This window comes from Pituophis catenifer, unplaced genomic scaffold (assembly GCF_029215685.1).
Source record: "Pituophis catenifer annectens isolate HBS135680 unplaced genomic scaffold, rPitCat1.0.hap2 SCAF_9, whole genome shotgun sequence".
Classification (NCBI taxonomy): Eukaryota; Metazoa; Chordata; class Lepidosauria; order Squamata; family Colubridae; genus Pituophis; species Pituophis catenifer.
In genome coordinates, this window is record NW_027256889.1 from 3918689 (window position 1) to 3941568 (window position 22880).

At 42.6% G+C, this 22880-nt stretch overlaps 1 protein-coding gene across 3 annotated transcripts; it reads right to left on the bottom strand.

The window, feature by feature from the left end:
• APOC1 (apolipoprotein C1) lies at positions 1-8162 on the bottom strand. Of its 3 annotated transcripts, none has more exons than XM_070949841.1 (4): positions 8108-8162; positions 5259-5327; positions 3894-4044; positions 1-247 (listed from the first exon to the last, which is right to left on the bottom strand). In XM_070949841.1, exons 2-4 carry the CDS (start codon positions 5314-5316, stop codon positions 172-174), a joined length of 285 nt encoding a protein of 94 aa, XP_070805942.1. In that variant the 5' UTR covers positions 5317-5327; positions 8108-8162; the 3' UTR covers positions 1-171. The 3 variants fall into 3 exon arrangements, with proteins under 3 accessions (XP_070805942.1, XP_070805941.1, XP_070805940.1); XM_070949840.1 differs by lacking the exon at positions 8108-8162 and adding an exon at positions 7564-7587; XM_070949839.1 differs by lacking the exon at positions 8108-8162 and adding an exon at positions 7564-7587 and having other exon boundaries at positions 5259-5330.
• Positions 8163-22880: the final 14718 nt, after the last annotated feature.

The following is a 22880-nucleotide window of genomic DNA, read 5'->3' on the forward strand; positions in this document are numbered from 1 at the left end:
TTAATTTTTTTCTCTTTATTTACGTCTAACAACCATCGGTTGGAAGTAACAACAGCAGTAGACAAAGAAAGCAGAACATGAAAGTCGGGAAAAAAGATGTTTCTTTTTTCACTGCTACAGTTGGGATTACACGGCCCTCTTTCTCTATCGCTCGTGGAATGGAGGGAACATTCAGTCGGATCCGTCTTGGGAGGTCATGGGTTCAAACTTTTTCTTCAACTTCTGGAAAGTCTCGGAAAGCCATTTCCTGCCAAAGACAAGAGAAATGGTGAGTGATCTGGCCATCCCCAAAGCTCCCAGACTCTTGTAATGTGAGAAAGACCTTGGGAGACTAGGTTCAGAGGTGGTATTCTGCCAGTTCAGACCGGTTTGGGCGAACCGGTAGTGGTGAGCCTGGGCACAATCCCATTCCTATATCGCTGTGTTTTTGACATTGCATGCATTTGTGGGCAGCGTGCACGAGCAAATTGCTGTGGTTTGTGACACCACACGCTCACATTTCCGGTGCTGGGTGAACCAGTAGTAACAGTAAGTGAATCCCACCTCTGACTAGGTTAAGAGATGCTGCCAAGGAAACAGTCAGATAAGGGACAGCCTAGCCCTCAGCTGCACAATGGGCGAAGGAAAAGCTCAGAAAGGACCTTCCCGAGTTGTTTCCATGGTAAAGGAGACCGGGAGAAAATCGTACTTTCAGACTGGCAAGATCAGGGGTGTCAAACTCAAATTTTTTGAGGGCCACATCAGGGTTGTGTTTGACCTTGAGGGGGGGCAGTGTGTGTGTGTAGCCGGGGGCATGGTCAGGGTGGGCATGGCCAGCTCAACATCACTCATCAAGGCTCCGTTTTTGGCTGCGACGGCCTCCTGCAGCACTTTGCCAGAGAAAATGGAGCTCAGAGAGGCTGCGCGTGGCCCACCTAGGCTCCGGTTTTGCTGGCAGAGGGCTGTTACAGCTGAAAACGGAGACCGGACGGCTCACGTGCGGCCTCCCCAAGGTCCATTTTCTTTGGCAGAGGGCTGCAGGAGGCCATCACGGCTGAAAATGGAGCCTTGATGAGTGACATCAAGCTGGCCTTACCCACCCTGACCACACCACGAGCTCCGTTTTTGCTGGCAGAGGCACCGTGGTCTGGTCCTTCGCTGTTTCCAGGGTGGGCCCGTGGGCCAGATCTAAGCCCCCCGCAGGCCAAATCCAACCCCCAGGCCTTGAGTTTGACACCCCTCGGCAAGATCATGTGGTTAAAGACGTTGAGCTCATCCGATGAAAAGCTGACAGCCTTGGGTTTGAGACCTGCGCTCTGTATGACGGGGTGAGCTCCCATCCTTGCCTCAGCTCCTGCCCACCTAGCAGTTCGAAAGCATGCCAAGGCGAGTAGATCAATAGGTACCACTTCAGTGGGAAGGTAACAGCTGTTGAGTGAATCTGGCTTTCCCGTTGGATTTTACTTGTCAAAAAGGGAATCACGTGACCCACAGGGCACTGCAACCGTCATAAATACATGCCAGTTGCCAAGTATCCGAATTCTGATCATGTGACCATGGGGATGCTGCAACGGCCATAAGTGTGAAAGTTGCTTTTTTCAGGGCCCTTGTAACTTTGAAGGGTAACTAGATGAGCTATTGTAAGTCAAGGAGTACCTGTCGATTTTCAAACATGGCTCTTTTCCATCATCCTGTTCTGCCACTGGCTCTGCGGCTTCCAAAAATATTTTTCACCTTGGACTTAAGGCTTCCCCACTTCACGCTCATTCATGGAGAGTCTGTATCGCTTAAGACACCATTCTAGGAGAGGTGTTTCAAATCACAGATATGCTAATCCAGGAACCTGTTTGGCGGTTTCGCTGAGCCTCCAGCAAGAATTCCAGATGATTACGGTCGGTTGCATGCCAAAATCTGACTGGCATTCCTTGGGCAGGGATTTAGAAAGCACCTGCCGTGGGCACCTAAGAGGCTATCATAGAATCATAGGGTTTGGAGGCAGGACTGTCTCTGTGTGGTGGAATGCTGTCTGGATTCCCAGCAGGGAGGGGCTGGATTCCAGAGAGCAAAGAGGCAGCAGAGGAAACTAGCTAAGTTAATCAGAGTAGAGCTGGAAGGGACTGTAGAGGTCTTCTAGTTCAACCCCGTGCTATACCATGTCACCTAGCACTGATTGATGATGTTCCCTAGTTTGGGTGATGAATCCTTTGCAAGACAACAACTGAGCTCAGACAGCACAAAGGACCCCTCAAACAAACTCGTCCCCACCCCCACCCCGGGGTCCTTCTCCCCCATAGGATCTTCTCGATGGAGCCCTCTCGGTCTGCTCTGTATCTCCATCTAGTGGTGGCTGCCGCATCTGTCAGGCTCCTCTGCTTATACTGTAAACCTAAATAAAAATTTGCTTTTTTTTTTTTTTGCTAATCTAGGTAGCTGATATTCCCTTTTCAGCTTTCAGGCCGTCACTTTCTGGTTGATGGAGGAAACAAGCTCAGTTCCGGAAAGTCAAACTTTTTGCCAGCTGACCCCCCCCCCCAAATATTTTGCACCCTTTTCGCTCTGCTTATGCCTCTCAGACATTAGGTCTTCACTGATGGAAAGCTGATCTTGATCAGGAAGTCTCTCCGTTCGTAAAAAAAAAAAGGGGGGGGGGGTGATAATTTAAGAAGTCACAAGGGGATGAAAAATCAGACTGGCAAGACAGTCTTTGAAGCAAAACCCCAGGAAAATCTTTAATCCTGGAAAGAGTTTCATCGTTGAGATCACACAGAGAGAGAATGTAAAAAAGGAATGGTGGCTTTGCAGGCAGGGAACTTCCCCCCATATCAAATGCTTGGATTTTTTTTTTTCAATAAATGCCCAGATCAGGCAAATACACCGACATATAAGTCATAGGTTGTTGCAAAGTGGATGGGGTGGGGGGGTCAGAGGATGTCACCTGCATTATGACCTCTTCAGGCTAATGGATGGAAATCACCTACTGCTCCTCCTTTACATCATAGCTGGATTGGTCCACGTGGCCTAATTCCTGCTGTTTGCACAATGATGTTGTAACGCTTGGGATGTCGTTGTGGCTTCTTTCAACCATATGGATGGGAAGAGAGCATTTAATTATTAATTTTACTTCTGTTATGGGATGAGAGTGAGGCATGTATAGTTGGCAGAGGCAGGCACAGATCAAAGAATGAATCAGGAGAGGATCAGAATTGGGTGGCTGCGGATGTTCCTGCTTTTCCAGGGTTTCAAAATTGGCAGAAGTGAGGAAGAGCTTGCAGAACAACTTCCAAAAACTGAATGATGAAAGACCAGGATATGGAAACAGAGTGAAAACAATTCTGGGGAACTGTCTCCAGATTTATGAAGGAGAAGTTTGATGCTAAATATTAAGATGGGCTTCCTTTGGCTGATGTTCTCCAGATGTTGGGGTCTTCTGGAGAATCCAACTTCTCCTCCTCCTCCTCCTCTTCCTTCTTCTTCTTCTCCTCCTCCTCCTCCTTCTTCTCCTCCTCCTCCTCTTCTTCCTTCTTCTTCTTTTCCTCCTCCTCCTCTTCCTTCTTCTTCTTCTTCTCCTCCTTCTCCTCCTTTTCCTCCTCCTCTTCTTCCTTCTTCTCCTTCTCCTTCTCCTTCTTCTTCTTCTCCTCCTCCTCCTCTTCCTTCTTCTCCTCCTCCTCCTCCTCCTCCTCCTCCTCCTCCTCCTCCTCCTCCTCCTCTTCCTTCTTCTTCTCCTCCTCCTCCTCTTCCTCCTCCTCCTCCTCCTTCTTCTTTTACTTCTCCTCCTCCTCCTCCTCCTCTTCCTCCTCTTTCCTTCTTTCTTCTCTGTGAATTCTCAGCCAAGATGGCTGCATCAAGGCCCCTCACCCTATCTTACTTCCCTCCTAATAGTTATAGTTGGAAGAATGTGAGCTAAAAACATTCACCTGGTTTTGTTGCTGAATTCGCTGTTGTGGAATTCAAGAAAAGCAGCTTTAGCCTTCTCCCCAAGGTTATCAACAAACGTCTGGACCTCCTTCTGATACTTCTCAAACTTCTGGGCCATGGTGGGCTCTTTCTCACCGTCTTCATTGGAGTCTTGGGGTAGATAAATTGAAAAAACAACCTTGTTACTTGCTTATACACAATGCTAAACCGACGCTTCATGTTGAGTTCATATAACAAACATTATATCCAAACAAATAAGCCGTGTTGTTAGGGCTTAATGTAATAACCTGGTTCACAGAACATGTTTTGTGAGGCATATCTGATGCCTCACAAAATACTGAAGCGCAAACTACCCAATTCTGTTTAGCTTAGTCCGGCATGTTGTGTGAATCCAGCTATGTGTTAAGAAATTGACACAGGGTTCAATAAACTCAGAACAAACAATGGAGATTTTGGGTTGGAGTGCACAGATTTTTGCATCATGTATGATATTTATTTGTGCAACATTTGCCTATTTGAATACTTATAGAAGTATCTATAAGCATCTATCTATCTATCTATCTATCTATCTAATCTATCTAATCTATTTATCATCATAATCTCTCTCTCAATCTAATCTGTCTGTCTTTCTGTCTGTCTCTCTCTGTCTCTCTCTCTGTTATGTCCTTATAAGGACATCCGCCCGGATTGGCTCATCCATTTATTATCTATCTATCTATCTATCATCATAATCTCTGTCTCAAACTAATCTGTCTGTTTTTCTGTCTGTCTCTCTCTCTCTGTCTCTCTCTCTCTATCATCCATTTATTATCTATCTATATCTATCTGTCTGTCTATTATCCATCCTTCATCCATATATTATCTATCTATCTATCTATCTATCTATTTATCATCCATTTATTATCTCTATCTATCATCCATCCATCCATCCATCCATCCATCATTCTATCTATCTATCTATCTATCTATCTATCTATCTATCTATCTATCTATCTATCATCTATTGTCTGTCTATATCCATCCATCCATCTATCTCTGTTTGTTTGTCTATTATCTGTCTGTCTGTCTGTCTGTCTGTCTGTCTGTCTGTCTGTCTGTCTCTATCTATCTATCTATCTATCTATCTATCATCTATCTATCTATCTATCTATCTATCTATCTATCTATCTATCCATTCTCTTATTTATCTATTATCTGTCTGTCTATATCTTATCTATCTATCATCTATCTATCTATCTATCTATCTATCTATCTATCTATCTATCTATCCCCCAGAGTTCCTTGCTAGCAATCCCTCACAATGAAGGGGAAGGGGCCTGTTTTCTCCCCCGGTGAAAGCAATCCTATCCTTTCCCAGGTCTCACCTGTCACCACCGCAGACAAAGTCATCAGGAGGACCGCAACAGCCAACACCAGCTTCATGGTTGCACCTCCTGCTGGAGCAAAAAATAAAATCATTAATAAAAATAAAATACAGTAAAATAATAAAGGAAAATAAAATAAGGAAAAAAATGGAATGGAATAGAAAATAATAGAGTAGAGTAGAGTAGAGTAGAGTAGATTAGAGTAGAAAAGAATAGAATAGAATAGAATAGAATAGAATAGAATAGAGTAGAAAAGAATAGAATAGAATAGAATAGAATAGAATAGAATAGAATAGAATAGAATAGAATAGAATAGAATAGAATAGAAATGATGGCCAGGCACAATATAACCCTCCCCAGATTCAGATGTTCCTCTGATTACACAGATCAATCAAGATCTGCAATTTCATTTTAGATTTCCAAAATTTGCAGCCAAAATTGAAGTCCCCAGATCTGAAAGCCCCACACCAGGTATGCATGCTATGTATGGCCAATAATCTTTCTTAGTAAGGCATTTTACTCCAATGTCTCCATCACCGTCTCCTGGAGCTGCAGAATAACAGGATTTGTAGCCCTCCCCCCAAAACCCAAAGGAGAGGGAGGGGTGGGGTCCCGGTTGGGAATCGCTCCCTTGATGGGTGCTGTCCAGAATGAACTGAAGTCCGGTGTGCAAGGAAGAGAAAAATGCAGTGAAAAAAAGCAGAAAAATTGCAAAAGCTGGGTGTGTAAGCACCCTATGGGTAATTGACTAATAGTAATTAGCCAATTAGTAATTATATAATGATGTGGTATAATATCTTATATAAATAAGGTATTATTGATAGCTTACATAAAGATCAGATTGTAAAATCTTCACGCGTTCCTCACTCAACAGACAGAACCACTTTCCAGGTCTCTGAGGGTGTCCAATATATAAGGGTGAAAAATCTCAGCTGCCTGATTGTGATTTGACTTTTTTGACCTCTCTAGACTTTCTTTCTAAGCTTTCAGCAGCCTTTGCTCCAGTGTCTTAACAAACCTTGCTTTATGTTTCAGCAGAGGGAAGCTTCCTAAAGAAATGGGGGAAAATACCATCCTCATGCTGCAGGATCACAGAGTTGGAAGGGACCTTGGAGGTCTTCTAGTCCAACCCCCTGCCCAGGCAGGAGAGGAGACCCTCTACCAGTTCAGACAAACGGCTGTCCTATCTCTTCTTAGAAACTTCCAGTGTTGGAGCATTCACAACTTCTGGAGGCAAGTTGTTCCACTGGTTAATTTTTCTCACTGTCAGAAAATTTCTCCTTAGTTCTAAGTTGCTTCTCTCCTTGATTAATTTCCATCCGTTGCTTCTTGTCCTGCCATCAGTTGCTTTAGAAAATAGATCGACCCCGCTCATCAGAAATGTTTAATTTTTATTATCTTACTCTTGTTTTTAACTGTTTTAGTATAATACTTATTTATGGTTTTTATATTTTTAGAGTTACTTGTACATCACCCAAGGATGTACGGAGGGGATGGGCACTTCCTAAATATGATAAATTCATAGAACAAATAAAATAAAATGTGATCTTTATTGATTTTGGAAATGGCTTTGTCTCGTCTAAACAGGACGGTGGAGTCGCAGATGCTCCAGATGGTAGATTAAGTCATACATTAAAGGATTGAACCAATTCTCTATTAATATTTTTGTAGATATCGTTTAATCTCTTGAAAGATAAATCATTTTAATCACGCTTCCGTTTCATTTTATACAGGCAAAACATTTTCTTTTAACAAATTAGTTTAATTTAATTTAATTTAAATCTCATTTGTTAACAAAATACATTTTGCTGGTGAAGTAAAAAAAAATCTACAGGAGAGTTAAACGTTATATTTCACTTAAAATTAAATTTTCATTTCATTTCATTCAAATTCATTACAATTTGGTTAGGTGTTGTTGTTCACTAATTTAAAAAAAAAAACATATATTCAACAAGGCAAGAAATCACAGGTGTCAAACTCGAGTGACAAACTTCCCCGAGACGAAACAGCAGCAAACATGGGAAAAATCTCTTTTTACATTTTAAAGCCACCGAGGTTGCTACTGTCAAAATCCGAATGCTTTCAATCCTTAATTCCGATCGCCCCCGTAACACGTTTTCCATAAATCCCCCATGCCGATTCTTGTTTGGCATTTAATTAAGCCAAACATCTAATTATTTTAAAATGATAAAGAAATGTTTGTTTTTTTTAGCTGAATGATTTGATGGGAACATCCTTCCCTCTCCCTGATAACCAAAGTTGATCTTAAAGTCTTTCCCAACTCTCTTCGTTGCCGTTTACTTACTTGTAGCTGTGAGTGGAGACAATATCCCTGGGTGGAATTTGCAGGTCCATCCAGTTGCTGTTCCCTATAAACCTGCCCTCAGCCTCCGTCATCGCACCCCCCACCCCCCACCTCCGGCAAGGATAAAATCTGACCTGATGTTTTTTTAATCTCCTCCCTGCGATTAGATTGCTTCATTTCTGCAGGAAATGAAACATTAGACAGAGATGGATTCTGGTGTTTTGTTTTGTTTTTTCCCCTTCCCTTCCCTTATGTGTGCCATCCAGTTTTTTCTGCTTGGAAAAATACCCAAGGCAGAAAAAGAAAAAAAGAAAAAAGGGAAGGGAAGGAAGAAGGAATTAAAAACAGGAACAGAGAAATAATATTTCCCCAATCGTTCGCAGATTGAGCAACTTTGGGAAAATGGGAAAAAGTTCCCGCTTTCTCTGTTGGTGAGAGTCAACCCACCTTTCAAAGATCTGTAAGCGATAGGATAGAAAAGTGTTAGCATTATTTTTTTTTTAGAAATAAAAAAAACAGACCGTGAGTCATAAGAAAGAGACACCTTATCTTTAACATTCAGAGGGACCGACCGATCCAGCGGAAGGCAGGACCTGAATTTCCAGACAGAATGAATTATAAGAAAATATAAATGATAAAAAGTAGAATATAAAACATCTTCTTGAGTCGTCCTGAAGATGCTGACTCTAAACCAGCCGGATTGCGGATTGCGGATTTCTTTTTTTTAGATGTCTAGAAAAGCAAGCAGATTTTTTAAAAAAACTTTGGATATATTAAAGCAAGCAGATGCTTTTGTGTTCTTTGGTTGCCCTAAAAATGCAAGTACCCACAAACAAGGCAGAGGGGCTGTTTGGCTTGGAGTTTTCCCTTTTTGTTTAACGCCATTTAATTCTCTATCAAGTGTTTTCAGAGACACTCCGATTTATTAAGCAATGGTTCCCAGAGCCCGCTTAACTATGCCAAGAACAGGGAACTGGGAACGGGGAGAAAGAGAAATGGGAAGCTATTGTTAGCACCGAGTAAAAGCCGAGAGCTTCTGCATGCTGAGTATCTTGGAAGGGGTTCAAGAGGCATTTGGACAACCAAAAGCCCCACCTTCAAAACTTTGTATTACCACCTTTTCTTTTCTTTTCAAAGGAGGCCTTAGAGAGCGTCGAGAACCTTCTCTGTTTGATAGAGTAGAACATTTTTTCCCCATTGGATACACACTTCATAAAGCTGTGTTTTTCAATCTTGGCCTCTTTAAGATGGATGGACTTCCAACTCCCAGAATTGGCTGGCTGGGGGATTCTGGGAGTCGATGTCCACCTTCCATGTTTCTCAACCTGGCCAAGGTTGAGAAACATGGAAGGAAGGAAGGAAAAGAGAAGAAAAGAGAAGAGAAGGGAAGAGAAGAGAAGAGAAGAGAAGAGAAGAGAAGAGAAGAGAAGAGAAGAGAAGAGAAGAGAGAAGGAAGGAAGGAAGGAAGGAAAAGAAAAAAGGAAGGAAAAGGGAAAGAGAAAAGGAAGGAAGGAAAAGAGAAGAGAACAGGAAAGAAGGAAGAAAAAGAGAACAGGAAAGAAGGAAAAGAGAAAAGGAAGGAAAAGAAAAAAAGGAAGGAAAAGGAAAGAGAAGAGGAAGGAAGGAAGAAAGAAAGGAAAGAAGGAAGGAAAAGAGAAAAGGAAGGAAAAGGAAAAGAAAAGAAAGGAAAAGAAAAGAAAAGGAAGGAAGGAAGGAAAAGAGAAGAGAAGAGAAGAGAAGAGAAGAGAAGAGAAGAGAAGAGAAGAGAAGAGAAGAGAAGAAAAAGAAGGGAAGACAGAAGGAGGGAAGGAAAAGAAAAAAGGAAGGAAAAGGGAAAGAGAAAGAGAAAAGGAAGGAAAAGAAAAAAAAGGAAGGAAAAGGAAAGAGAAGAGGAAGGAAGGAAGGAAGAAAGGAAAGAAGGAAGGAAAAGAGAAAAGGAAGGAAAAGGAAAAGAAAAGAAAGGAAAAGAAAAGAAAAGGAAGGAAGGAAAAGAGAAGAGGAAAGAAGGAAGGAAGGAAAAAAACAGAAAAGGAAGGAAGGGAAAGAAAAGAGAAAACAAAGGGAAGAAGGAGGAAAGGGGAAGGAGAAGAAGGAGAAGAGAAAAGGGAAAAGAGAAAAGAGGAGGAGGAGGAGGAACAGGATCTAACCACACACATGGATTTTCCGAGGAAGGAAAATCTGATTGCAGAAAGCAAGACCTCTACTTAATGAGGAGAAACTATACAATGAAATACATTTTAAGCATCCGGACAGGTTGGATGAGTGTTGCCAAAGACAGAGGGAGCACCTTTTCCAGCATTTCAGCACTTGTACTGACAGGTTTTGGTTCCTGGCGTCATGAGAACTAAGCGTGTTCTAAACGTGTTTCTAAAGTTGCCAGCATAAGATGGCTTCTCCCTTTCCACCTGGGGTCCTTGTTTGGATAGTGTCATACATGACCATCTATGGCAGTGTTTCTCAACCTTGGAAGCTTGAAGATGGGTGGACTTCAACTCCAGTTGAAGTCCACCCATCTTCAAGCTTCCAAGGTTGAGAAACACTGATGTAGAGAGAACTTTGAAAGGATCATGTACCTCGGTTTTAATTGACATGAAAGCTGGGATATGACCCCTTGAAGTAAAGACAAGGATGGAGAAAGCTCAACCAGCTTCCTTCAAAATGAAAAAGGTCTTTTCTGGGAGTTGAAGTCCACCCATCTTCAAGCTTCCAAGGTTGAGAAACACTGATCTATGGGAACTCTATCAATTCAAAAAAATAAAAAATAATGACTTCTTATGGTTGGCTGAGGAATTCTGGGAGTTGAAGTCCACAAGTTGCAAAGTTGCCAAGTTTGGAGACCCCGGACTTATTAGACTTTAGGTGGTCTATGAGGGGGGGAATGGGGGACACCCCAAAAGTCAAGAAGCCCTAGAAAAAGAGTTGGACTCTTATTCCAAGTTCATTGGAGTATGTCTCTCATCACTCCCAGCCCTGCTGTCTGGAGTGGGTGATGGGTGCTGTAGTTTGAGCTGACTTAAGAGTTTCACCCAAGAAGCCTGAGCCAGGCTGAGTTATGGAAGAGAGCCCGAAGCCATCTCTTCAGCTCTGTACGGACAGGCCCACCGTTAAGCAGAGGGAGCTCCATTTTACAACCATTCTTGCCGTGGTCCTTAAGCGAATCCCTGCAAGGTTGTTAAGTGAATTTGGGTTTCCCGTTGACTTGGCTTGAGAGAAAGTCGCAAAAGAAGGAGGAGGAGGAAGGGAGAAGGAAGGAAGGAAGGAAGGGAGGTGAAAAAAGAGGGAGGGAGGGGAAGAAGGAAGAAGATGAAAAGGGAAGGAGGGGAGGAAGGAAGGAAGAAAAGAAGAAGAAAAGGAAAGAAGGAAGGTGAAAAGGGAGGAAGGGAGAAAGGAAGGAAGGTGAAAAGGAAGGGAGGGAGGGAGGAAAAGGAGGGAGGGAAGGAAGAAAGAAGGTGAAAAGGGAGAAAGGAAGGAAGGTGAAAAGGAAGGGAGGGAGGGAGGAAGAAAGGAAGGAAGGAGAAAAGGAAAGAAGGAAGGTGAAAAGGGAGGAAGGGAGAAAGGAAGGAAGGTGAAAAGGGAGGAAGGGAGAAAGGAAGGAAGGTGAAAAGGGAGGAAGGGAGAAAGGAAGGAAGGTGAAAAGGAAGGGAGGGAGGGAGGAAAAGGAGGGAGGGAAGGAAGGAAGAAGGTGAAAAGGAAGGAAAGGAGGGAGGGAGGGAAGGAAGGAAGGAAAAAAGTAAGGAAGGGAGGGAGGGAAAACAGTAAGTGATCACATGACCCCAGGACACTGCAACCGTCATAAATAGGAGCCAGTTGTATCCAAGTTTTGATCATGTGACCACGGGAGATGGATGCTGGAACGGCCATAAGTGTGAAAAATGGTCCCGACGAGTCACTTTTTTTCAGTGCCATCGTAAGTACGAATGGCCACTAAACAAACGGTCGTAAGCGGAGGACCGTCTGTGCTTCTTTGGCGCGAAGGACCTCGTCGTGTCGGTTCCAGGAGGGTGCAGGATTAGAATCGGGAGCCTTGTTCTGCTTTGCTGCAGAGGGAGAAGCGAGGGGGCCATTCCTGGGAAACTCTGGCCCTACGTGGGAATCGCCCGGTGGCCCCGTTTCCACCGGCCTTGTGCAGCCCCCGCGGACTGAATGGCAGCCCTTGAGTTTCCTGCACACGAAGCGCCACGGAACAAACCGTCCGACCCCACAATGCGCCTTTTCTCCTCGGGTTGAGGCCTGGCCGCCCCCCCCCCCCGTCCTCCCCCCCCCCCCCGCATTGGGGGAAGGAGGAGTTGAGGGAGTTTATTTGCGTTCATGGGGAAGGCTTTGGGTTTGGGCCGGGATCCTCTCCTTCCCACTGGCGGAGGTTGAACGCTGGTAACCTTCTCCCTGGAGGGATCCTGCGGGATTTCTTTTCTCTGGAGGGCTGCCACCTCCTGCTCAGAGAAACAGGCTGGGTTAAGGGATCTTTTGTTCTCCCTCCCCTCCCTCCCTCCCTCCCTGGACTCTTTGCATTGTGGATTCTTTTTTCTTTTCTTTTCTTTTCTTTTTACTTCTTTTCTTCTTTTCTTCTTTTCTCTTCTCTTCTCTTCTCTCTTCCCTTTTCTTCCTTCCTTCCTCCCTCCCTCCCTTTCTCTGTCTTTCTTTCTTTCTTCCTTCCTTCCCTCTCTTCCTCCATCCCTCCCCCTCCTTCCCTCCCTTTCTCTTTCTTTCTTTCTTTCTTTCTTTCTTTCTTTCTTTCTTTCTTTCTTTCTTCTCTTTCTTCCTTCTTTACTTCCTTCCTTCCCTCCCTCCCTCTTCCTTCCTTCATTTCTTTCTTCTTTCCTCCCTTCCTCCTTCCCACTCCCTCCCTCCTTTCCTTCCTTCCTCTCTTTTCTTTTCTCTTTTCTTTTTTCTCTTCTCCTCTCTTCCCTTTTCTTTCTTCCTTCCTTCCTCCTTGCCTGCCTTTCTCTGTCTTTCTTTCTTCCTTCCTTCCTTCCCTCCCTTCCTCCATCCCTCTCCCTCCTTCCCTCCCTTTTTCTTTCTTTCTTTTCTTTCTTTCTTTCTTTCTCTCTTTCTCTCTTTCTTCCTTCTTTACTTCCTTCCTTCCCTCCCTCCCTCCCTCTTCCTTCCTTCATTTCTTTCTTCTTTCCTCCCTTCCTCCTTCCCACTCCTTCCCTCCCTCCCTTCTTTCTTTCCTTCCTTCCTCTCTTTTCTTTTCTTTTCTCTTCTCTTTTCTTTTTTCTCTTCTCCTCTCTTTCCTTTTCTTCCTTCCTTCCTTCCTCCCTGCCTGCCTTTCTCTGTCTTTCTTTCTTCCCTCCCACCCTTCATTCCTTCCTCCCCCTTCCTTCCTTCCTTCCTTCCTTCCTTCCTTCCTTCCTTCCTTCCTTCCTTCCTTCCTTTCTCTTCCTTCTTCCTCTTGTCTCCTCTCCTCTTCTCTCTCCTCCCTCCCTCTATGGAAACTTCCTTTTCTTTTGTCCTTGAAAGAAAACAAAGAAAGAAATTTTCCACAGTAAAAGGAATGTGGGAGAAACTGGGTTTAAGATTTTAGGCTTAAGTACAAGTTATAAAGCACTAAAACCCTTTGGTAAACTAAACTGCATGTTTCATGTCTCATCCCCTTCCACTAGAAATTTAGAAATTTAGCCAAGAAGAGTACCTGAGGGAGGGAGGGAGAGAGAGAGAACTGTCTCCATCATGCACTCTCCTCCATCGGATTTATTTGGGTTCTCCAAATAAATATTGCATAATTGGGATGTCCAAGAATCAGAAACATTTGCATTATTTGGTAATAATCTCTGCTCACAATCACCCACCACACCCGAGTCACCTCCTGTCTTGACCATTGCCCTGTGCTCTACATGGAGCTGCTCTTGAAAGACCTTCGGAGAGATTCAATGGGTGCAGAATGTGACGAGACATCTGGTTTTGTGCAAGCCAAGATTTGCACAAGTGTCGTCTCTCTTGAGGGAGCTGCATTGGCTCCCAACTCGCTTCTGGGTTCAATTCAAGATCCTGGTTGTCACCTTCGAAGCCCTACCTGGCCAAGACCAGGTTGTTTGAAGGACCATCTTCTTCATCACTCAGTCATATCTACCCAACCCTCCAGAGCAGGATCTCCAACCTTGGCAACTTTAAGCCTGGGGGACATGATAGCTGGAGAATTCTGGGAGTTGAAGTCTAGATGTCCTAAAGTTGCCAAGTTTGGAAACTTCTGTGATAGAGAGATAGATGGTAGATAGATAACTATATGATGGATGGATAGATAATGGATGGATGGATGGATGGATGAATGGATGGATGGATGGATGGATGGATAGACGGACGGACAGACAGACAGACAGATAGATAGATGATAGATAGATGATGGATGGATGGATGGATGGATGGATAGATGATAGATGATAGATGATAGTTAGATAGTTAGATATTTATTTATTTATTTATTTATTTATTTATTTTATTTCTATCACCCATAGTTAGATAGCTAGATAGATACATAGATAGATACATAGATGATGGATGGATGGATGGATGGATGGATAGATAGATGATGGATGGACAGATGGATGGATGGATGGATAGATAGATAGATGGATGGATGGATAGATGATGGATGGATGGATGGATGGATGGATAGATGGATAGATAGATGATAGATAGATGATGGATGGATCGATGGATGGATGGACGGATAGATAGATAGATGATAGATGATAGATGATAGATGATAGTTAGATATTTATTTATTTATTTATTTATTTATTTATTTATTTATTTATTTATTTATTTATTTTATTTTATTTCTATCACCCATAGTTAGATAGCTAGATAGATACATAGATAGATACATAGATAATGGATGGATGGATGGATGGATAGATAGATGATGGACGGACAGATGGATGGATGGATGGATAGATAGATAGATGGATGGATGGATGGATAGATAGATAGATGATAAACAGATAGGGAAAGAAAGAAAGAAAGAAAGAAAGAAAGAAAGAAAGAAAGAAAGAAAGAAAGAAAGAAAGAAAGAAAGAAAGACAGCATGTAGGTAAATCAGCTGAGTAAACTACATGTCATTAAATAGATTATTATATTTCTTTCTAGTTGTCTCCAAATATTTTTTTTTCTCTGTCTGCACTACTCATCTACCTCACCCAGCCCAGTCTGGCTCCACTTTTCTATCTGTTTATATTGTGAAATCTTTTGTCCTGTTTCCCCCACCCCCACCCCCACTCCCACCCAAAAAGCTCCCGGCTCCCTGTTGCAATAAAAGCTGAATCACCGATCATAAAAGGAACAAAAGAATCTGGCAAAACAAAATTCCTCTGAAAAAGCCGCATCAGTCACTTTCCAGCAAAGAGCTAGCCTTAGAAAACAGCTGCAGCTCAGCTGACACACGAAAAGTTAAGTTTGATCTCTGAGGGAGCTCTTTGCTCAGGGAACAAAGTCCCAACTAAGGACCCAACAACATTGGGATGTTGTTTTGCCAAGAATGTTGTTTGGCCCTGCTCCTTGGTTTAAAACAGGGATGTCCAACTTCGACCATTTTAAGACTTGTGGACTTCGACTCCCAGAATTCCCCAGCCAGCTGGCTGGGGGATTCTGGGAGTCGAAGTCCACAAGTCTTAAAAGTGGCCAAGCCTGAGAAACACTGATTTACGTGATCAATAAGAGTGGATGTCAGCAGATGGTAACAAGCAACTGTAGTAAGTTAAAACCCAACCCTCTCCTAGGAAAATGAAATATTTTAGGAAATATTAAAAGGGCAGAATATTTCTCCTAAAAGGGAGGCAGAAACTCAGCCCCCACCCACACCCACCCACCCCCATTAAGGCCTGGGCCAGTCAATTCTACATAACAAAGATCTCCCTCCTTCAAGCAGAACCATAATAGGAATTGCCCAAAGCCCCTTTCATTACATCATCACCCAGCATGGCTCAACCAAGCCTGGGACACAGACAACCTACAAAGTTACCCTTCCATGGCCCCATGGGAGTCTGACAACCAATCAGAATACAAGCTCAAATTCAAAAGCCCAGAGAGGGCATAAAACCCAGGCACCCATAACATTGCTTCCCGTTTTTTTTTCTCTTCACCCAAGATCTTCAAGGCATGTGATCCTGTCCACCATTAAAACCATCTTCCCCAGCAGCCACCATGTTCCCAGTGTCTTTCTCCCCACTTGGAACTGAATCCAGATGGACATTTCTTCCAACGCAACATACTAATGTTCAGTTCTGGCTCACTTCAGTAACACTCATGTTGCCGTCAGCCTCTTGTTTCTGTCAATTTCTCACGTTCTGCTCGATGGTTTAAAGCCGATATTTACATTTAAGTGGTTCGACATTCCTTCCCTCCAGATTTAAGCATCATGTAAGGGGGATCATGTAACTCTGGGACGTTGCAACCGTCATAAATATGAGATAGTTTGCAAGCATCCAAATTTTGATTCTTGTGATCATGGGGAAGCTAGAACGGTCGTAAGTGTGAAAAACATTCATAAGTTACTTTTTGTAACTTCGAACACTTACTGAACGAACAAGTTGTAAATAGAGGAGTACCTGTACAATGGATTTCCTTCGTTATTTTGTTCAAAATATGCCTTTTCTTGGTCTTCTCTCTGATCCCCAGTTTTTAACTGGCAAAGCGCACCGTAAAAATTCAGGGTCAATCCATGTCAGTTCTTCTTTTTTTTTTTTTGTCTTTTGAAAAGATTTTTATTTTTATTTCTAATACACATATTGTAAATGTACATTCTCTTATCCATAATTGATCATACATATACATATTTTTTCTAAAGAAACCATAACAATAAAACATTTTAATTAGATTCGGCATTCCTCTTCTACTCTTTCTTTCCTCTCATTTTACAACAAACCTTCTTCTCCTTTCTTTCCCTTCCCTACCTCCTCTCCTCTCCTTCTCTCCTTCCTCTTCCCTACTTCCTTTCCCCCACTCCTCCCCTCTTTCTCCCTTTCTAACCTTCTCTCCTACTCTTTTTCCCCATCTTTTCTTCCTCTCCTTTCCCTTTTCTTCCATGCCTCTCTCTCCCTCTCCTCTTCTATCTTACCCTCTACTCCTCTCTTCTTTCTTTTTCCTTTGTTGTCCGATATTTCCCCTATTTGGTATCCGGGCATCCCCAATTTTCTATTAATACGTACTTTCTTTCCAATTTCCTTTCAATTTTGCCTAGTCGAATCCATGTCACTTCTAAAGGATTGCTAAGGTTTGGTTTTCTGTATTAGTTACAAAGCAACGTTGGCTAAATTAGCATTTCAAATGCGGTTCTCTTCCTTTGGTGAAATTGTAGTCTACATTAATTCGCCTGGCGTGTGAACTATTTGTTCTGCTTCTTGTCTGATCTTGTTTCCATCCTGTGGGCCAACTCCCAAGAGGTTTTGCAGCCCCCACCACAAAGAAACCACGTGCCCTGGAGTCAAATCCAAAACAAAGACCAAGTTGTTTTGTAAATACGGTAGGTGTTGTTTCAGCTGCAATGGTTTATTTTTTTTTTAAAAGCAATTTTTGATTTTGTGGGATTCGGTCCCGCATCCTTTCCGGATCCATCCCACCACCTCAGTTCAGTTGGCTGAACTGTTGTTCACCCGATAAACCATGATTAGAGGCACGGAACACAAGAAGACACAAATCGTAACTTATAGAGCAGGTCTGTATGACGGACTAAACCAAACTGAATCACCTTTTGGGCTGTGAAAATCAGCCCTCGATCAGGAGACACGCTAAGCCTGTGATGGCGAACCTATGGCCCACATGCCATAGGTGGCACACGTAGTCATATCAGTGGGCACGGGAGCTCAGCTTATTTTCAGGGCTTCTGGGCCTGAAGTAGGGAAACAGGCTGTTTCAGGCCTCCGGAGGACCTTGGAGGGGCGGTGGGGGGCCTGTTTTTCTAGAAAAAAATTTTTTCTAGAAATTTTTTTTCCCTAGAAATGCTCTGGAGCCTGGGGAGAGCAAAAACGACCTTTTGGTCCCGCCAGAAGTCAGCAAATGGGCCATTTCTGGCCTCCGGAGGGCTTCCAGGGAGGATGGGGAAGGCTGTTTTCGCCCTCCCCAGGCTCCTAGAAAGGCTCTGGAGCCTGCGGAGGGCAAAAAAACGGCTACAATGCCATCACATGCCGAAAGTAGGGGGAGTGCAGGGGGGATGCACGCGCATTCACGAGGGGGTGGGTCGCATAGAATTATGGGTGTGGGCACACATGCGCACGACACCCTCCCGGGCTCTCCCCGCTTTTGGCACGCAATGGCAAAAAGGTTAGCCATCACTGCGCTAAGCCATCATGATTTAGCTTTCACATGTATTAGTTAGTTTACTTTTATTTTTCATTGTACCTCGTAGAACGAAACTCAATGCCACCTTCAGGGTACATCATACATAAGAAAAACTATGTCCGTTAAATTTGGTCAGTTTAGCATCTTGCAAGAACTCACAATGGTGTTTGGTAAACCACTTTTTGTGGCTTCCTTTATGTCTGACTGTGGTTTAGCCCGTGACCTCTGGTGAAACCAATGAGAGGTATAATCCTCAATTTATGACCACAATTGAGCCCAAAATTTCTGTTGCTAAGCGAGATAGCTGTTAAGTGAGGTTTGCCCCATTTTATGACCTTTCTTGCCAGAGTTGTTAAGCGAATCACTGCCGTTGTTAAGTTAGTAACAAGGTTGTTAAGTGAATCTGGCTTTCCCGTTGACTTTGCTTGGCAGAAGGTAGCAAAAAGTGATCATATGACCCCAGGACACTGCAACTGTCATAAGTACGAGTCAGTTGCCAAGCACCTGATTACATGACCATGGGGCTCTGCAACAGTCATAAGTGTGAAAAATGGTCATAAGTTTTTATGGTCACTACACAAACTGTTGTAAGTCAACGATTACCTGTATCTTGTGAGATCAGTTTAAAGACGGGTAAACCACCTGTAATTTTATAATTTTGGGGCCAACCTTTCACGCTCCAGAGGTGTTGGACCCTTCCCAAGCACCAGGGCCCACGTTAGCTGGGAATGAAAGGCATTGTAGTCCAATAAGCTCGGAAAGCCACAAAACAGGGGCTGTTCTGTTGAGGCTGGGTTCAAGTTCAGCTTGTTCACTTTGAGGCCTCCTCTGGGTGTGGAGAACATTTCAAGACAGCTCAGCGTTGTGGTTGCCGAAGTGAGAAGACAGTTGTGGGTGGCAAGCTAGACGTCTTATCTTGTGGGAAAGGAGAGGAAAAGTGGAGGAAAGGTTTTGGCTGGACTTGAACAAGGATCGACACAACTGTCGCTCATCCATGGAGGAAAGTGGGAAAAGGACACTCAGTTGAACTGGCAGACAGGATGCTGAAAATTTAATTTTTTTCCCTTCCCTTTCCTCCCTTCTGGTTACAATGGTATTTCTTAACCTTAAGATGTGTGAACTACAACTCCCAGAATCCCCTAGCCAGCATCTGTGGACCTCAGCTCCCAGAATTCCTTAGGTGGCATCTATGAATTTCAACTCCCAGAATTCCTTAGCCAACATTTGTAGACTTCAACTTCCAAAATTATCTAGCCAGCATCTGTGGACCTCAGTTCCCAGAATTCCTTAGTCAGCATCTGTGGACTTCAGCTCCCAGAATTCCTTAGTCAGCATCTGTGGACCTCAGTTCCCAGAATTCCTTAGTCAGCAACTGTGGACTTCAGTTCCCAGAATTCCTTAGTCAGCATCTGTGGACTTCAGCTCCCAGAATTCCTTAGTCAGCATCTGTGGACTTCAGCTCCCAGAATTCCTTAGCCAACATTTGTAGACTTCAACTTTCAAAATTATCTAGCCAGTACCTGTGGAGCTTAACTCCCAGAATTCCCTAACCAGCATTGGTGGATTTCAACTGGCTGAGGAATTCTGGGAATTAAAATCCACTCATCTGACAAATTCTGGCAAGGAGATATTTTTTTATCTCCTTCCCATCCCCGTCTCACTCTTTGCAAGAAAGCGCTTCCCTTTCTCTTCAGTTGGATGCACACACGTAGCATTAAGCCAGGGTCAATTGAAGCAGCCAATAATGGGCTGGCTTAATCGATGATTTTAAGCCACAAATCATAGTTTACAAGTCACAGAGGCTGAGTTTTCATGACAGCCTTCCAAAGCAAGGAAACCACCACAGGACTTTAGCCCAGCCATTTCTCCGCAACTCGGGACTGATTTGAATCTGAATTTATTTGGCTATTCAAGGCATTAATTAAAGTGATAATAAAACATATCAGATACTGTTCCTATTGCACCTACTCTCACAGGGAGGGTTGAACAAATCAAGATGAAGGACACACTTGCCCAATTAAAGCCCTTTTTAGGTGTGTCATGTGCGCAAGAAACAGGTCTTCCATTGCACAATTGCAACTATAGAATAACAGAGTCGGAAGGGACCTTGGAGGTCTTCTAGTCCATCCCCCAGCTCAGACAGGAAACCCTATCCCGTTTCAGACAAAGATCTGATCTCTTCTTTAAAAACTTCCAGTGTTGGAGCATTCACAACTTCTGGAGACAAGTTGTTCCACTGATTAATTGTTCTCAGGAAATTCCTCCTTAGTTCTAGATTGCTTCTCTCCTTGGTTGTTTGTTTGTTTGTTTGTTTGTTTGTTTGTTTGTTTGTTTGTTTATTTTTATATGCCGCCCTTCTCCGGAGACTCAGGGCGGCTTACAATGCGTTAAGCAATAGCCTTCATACTTTTGTATATTTTTATACAAAGTCAGCTTATTGCCCCCACAAACCAGGTCCTCATTTTACCCACCTTAGAAAGGATGGAAGGCTGAGTCGACCTTGAGCCTGGTGAGAATTGAACTCGCAGTAATTGCAGGCAGCTGGATGTTAAATGCTGCCTTAGTAGGAGGCATTAGCCTCCTACGCCACTCAGGTTAGTTTCCATCCATTGCTTCTTGTCCTGCCCTCAGGTCCTTTGGAGAATAGCTTGACTCCCTCTTCTTTGGGGCAGCCCCTGAGATATTGGAAGACTGCTATCTTGTCTCCCCTAGTCCTTCTTTTCATAGGATTAGACATACCCAGTTCCTGCAACCGTTCTTCATATGTTTTAGCCTCCAGTCCCCTAATCATCTTCATTGCTCTTCTCTGCACTCTTTCTAGAGTCTCAGCATCTTTTTTTACATCGTGGCGACCAAAACTGGATGCAATATTCCCAATGTGGTCTTACCAAAGGATTATCATTTGCACTTTTTTTTGGCACGCCCATCCCGCAGTAAATCTCTCTTCTCTTTTTCTCCAGTGAAATATGTAAATTAAATCAGTAAAAAATTCTAAATGAAACCATTTTTGTCATAATAACAGAATAACCTGTTTTTAACAATCTGGCTTGCCGGCTCCTCCCTTAAAACACACTTATTTTGCAATTTTACATCAGTTTAAAACAGGTTTGATACCACCTTCCCTAGCAATGTTGAGAAATTTAACCGAAAAGTTAAATCTTGGGAAATAAAATTTGTGCTGTGCTTTCGAAAGGATGGTTTTGCCAAATGCACTAAATTAGAAAAAAAAAATAAAATCACATTTCGGATGGCTAAAGACATGCTTGTCACATACCTCCTATTTTATTATCTGGGGCTCATCATTCTGAATTAAATCAAAAGGAGGCAGCCAGCTAAAAGAAATCAGTAAAATTAACTGCTTTTTGTAGGTTTTTTTAAAAACACTCTGATCCAGATGTCTCCCCTAGTCCTTCTTTTCATTAAACTAGACATACCCAGTTCCTGCAACCGTTCTTCATATGTTTTTGCCTCCAGTTGTCGGTCAAAACATATTGCTAAGATCTCTCTTTTTTTTTTTAAATGAAAGCTAAATTTAAAAAAAAGTAAAATCGCTGCACAGGTAGCCTTACGACCACCATTTATGTCGCTAAGTGAGAAATGAGTTTTGCCCCATTATGAACCAGTTATCAAGCATCCAAAATGTTGATCAGGTGATCATGGGGATGCTGCAAGGGTCATAAGCATGAAAATTGGTTGTAAATCAGGGCCATTGTAACTTTTTTTTTTTTTAATTTGATTTATATGCCGCCCTTCTCCGGAGACTCAGGGTGGCTTACAGTGCATTAAGCAATAGCCTTCATCCTTTTTGTATATTTATACAAAGTCAGCTTATTGCCCCCACAAACTGGGTCCTCATTTAACCTACCTTAGAAAGGATGGAAGGCTGAGTCAACCTTGTGCCTGGTAAGATTCGAACCTGCAGAAATTGCAGGCAGCTGTGTTAATTACAGGGTGCATTAAACTTTGAATGGTCACTAAACGAGCTGTTGTAAGTCGAGGGCTACCTGTAATTGGACTAGCATCGTTCTTCAATAAGACAATGTAGATAACCTCCAACATTTTTTTAACCTCTAAAATATTTCTTCAGGGGGTCTGTTGGCAGGGCCAAACATTACAAAAGCAGATTATTTTGATCTGGTGATTTATGGATTTGCTGATCAAAGAGGGATGAATGTGGGAAGAAGGGAAAGATATTTTAAACTTTTAAATAGGGAAGGGTAAGGATGCTTGCAACTGCTCTAAAGATGGAGAATCGCTTCTTTATAAATCCTTTTTGGTTTCTTCGGGACTTTTTCTCTTCAAATGTTTCTTTTTCTATCTCTCTTCACTTTTTTCTTTCCTTTTTTTCTCCTTTCTTTCATTTTGTGAATTGAAAGCTGTGAAAATATCTACACACCCCTCACCTCCTGGACATAAATTGTTTTGACTTCTACCCTCAAAACGACGCTATAGGGCACTGCACACCAGAACAACTAGACACAAGACACAAGTTTTTCCCCCGAATGCTTAACAACTAATTCCCACAACACTGTCAAATAATTTGCTAAGACCGTATTACTATTATTCTTCTCTTCCTTACTAGTATCTATCTCTTCCCACTTATGACTATAACATGTTGTTTGTATCTTTCAATTTATATTGTTTTTATTTATTTCTTAAGTACGATTTGATAGCTTATTAGTAACCTTGAATATCACTAAGTGTTGTATCTTTTTATTCTTGATGAATGTATTTTATTCTCCTTATGTACACCTAAGACACCTAAAACAAATTCCTTGTGTGTCCAATCACACTTGGCCAATAAAGAATTCTATTCTATTCTATTCTATTCTATTCTATTCTATTCTATTCTATTCTATTCTATTCTTTCTCTATTTTCTATATTCTATTTTCCTGTTCTGTTCTGTTCTTTCTATATTTTCTATATTCTATTCTCTATTTTCTATATTCTGTTCTGTTCTATTCTTTCTCTATTTTCTATTTTCTATTTTCTATTTTCTATTCTATTCTATTCTATTCTATTCTATTCTATTCTATTCTATTCT

Coding starts and splice junctions, on each gene's coding strand:
- APOC1 (XM_070949841.1), bottom strand. CDS start 5,316: ATGAAGCTGGTGTTGGCTGTTGCGGTCCTCCTGATGACTTTGTCTGCG. Junction 4,045..5,258: donor TTTGTCTGCGGTGGTGACAG/GTGAGACCTGGG, acceptor ATCTACCCCAAG/ACTCCAATGAAGACGGTGAG. Junction 248..3,893: donor GAATTCAGCAACAAAACCAG/GTGAATGTTTTT, acceptor TGTCTTTGGCAG/GAAATGGCTTTCCGAGACTT.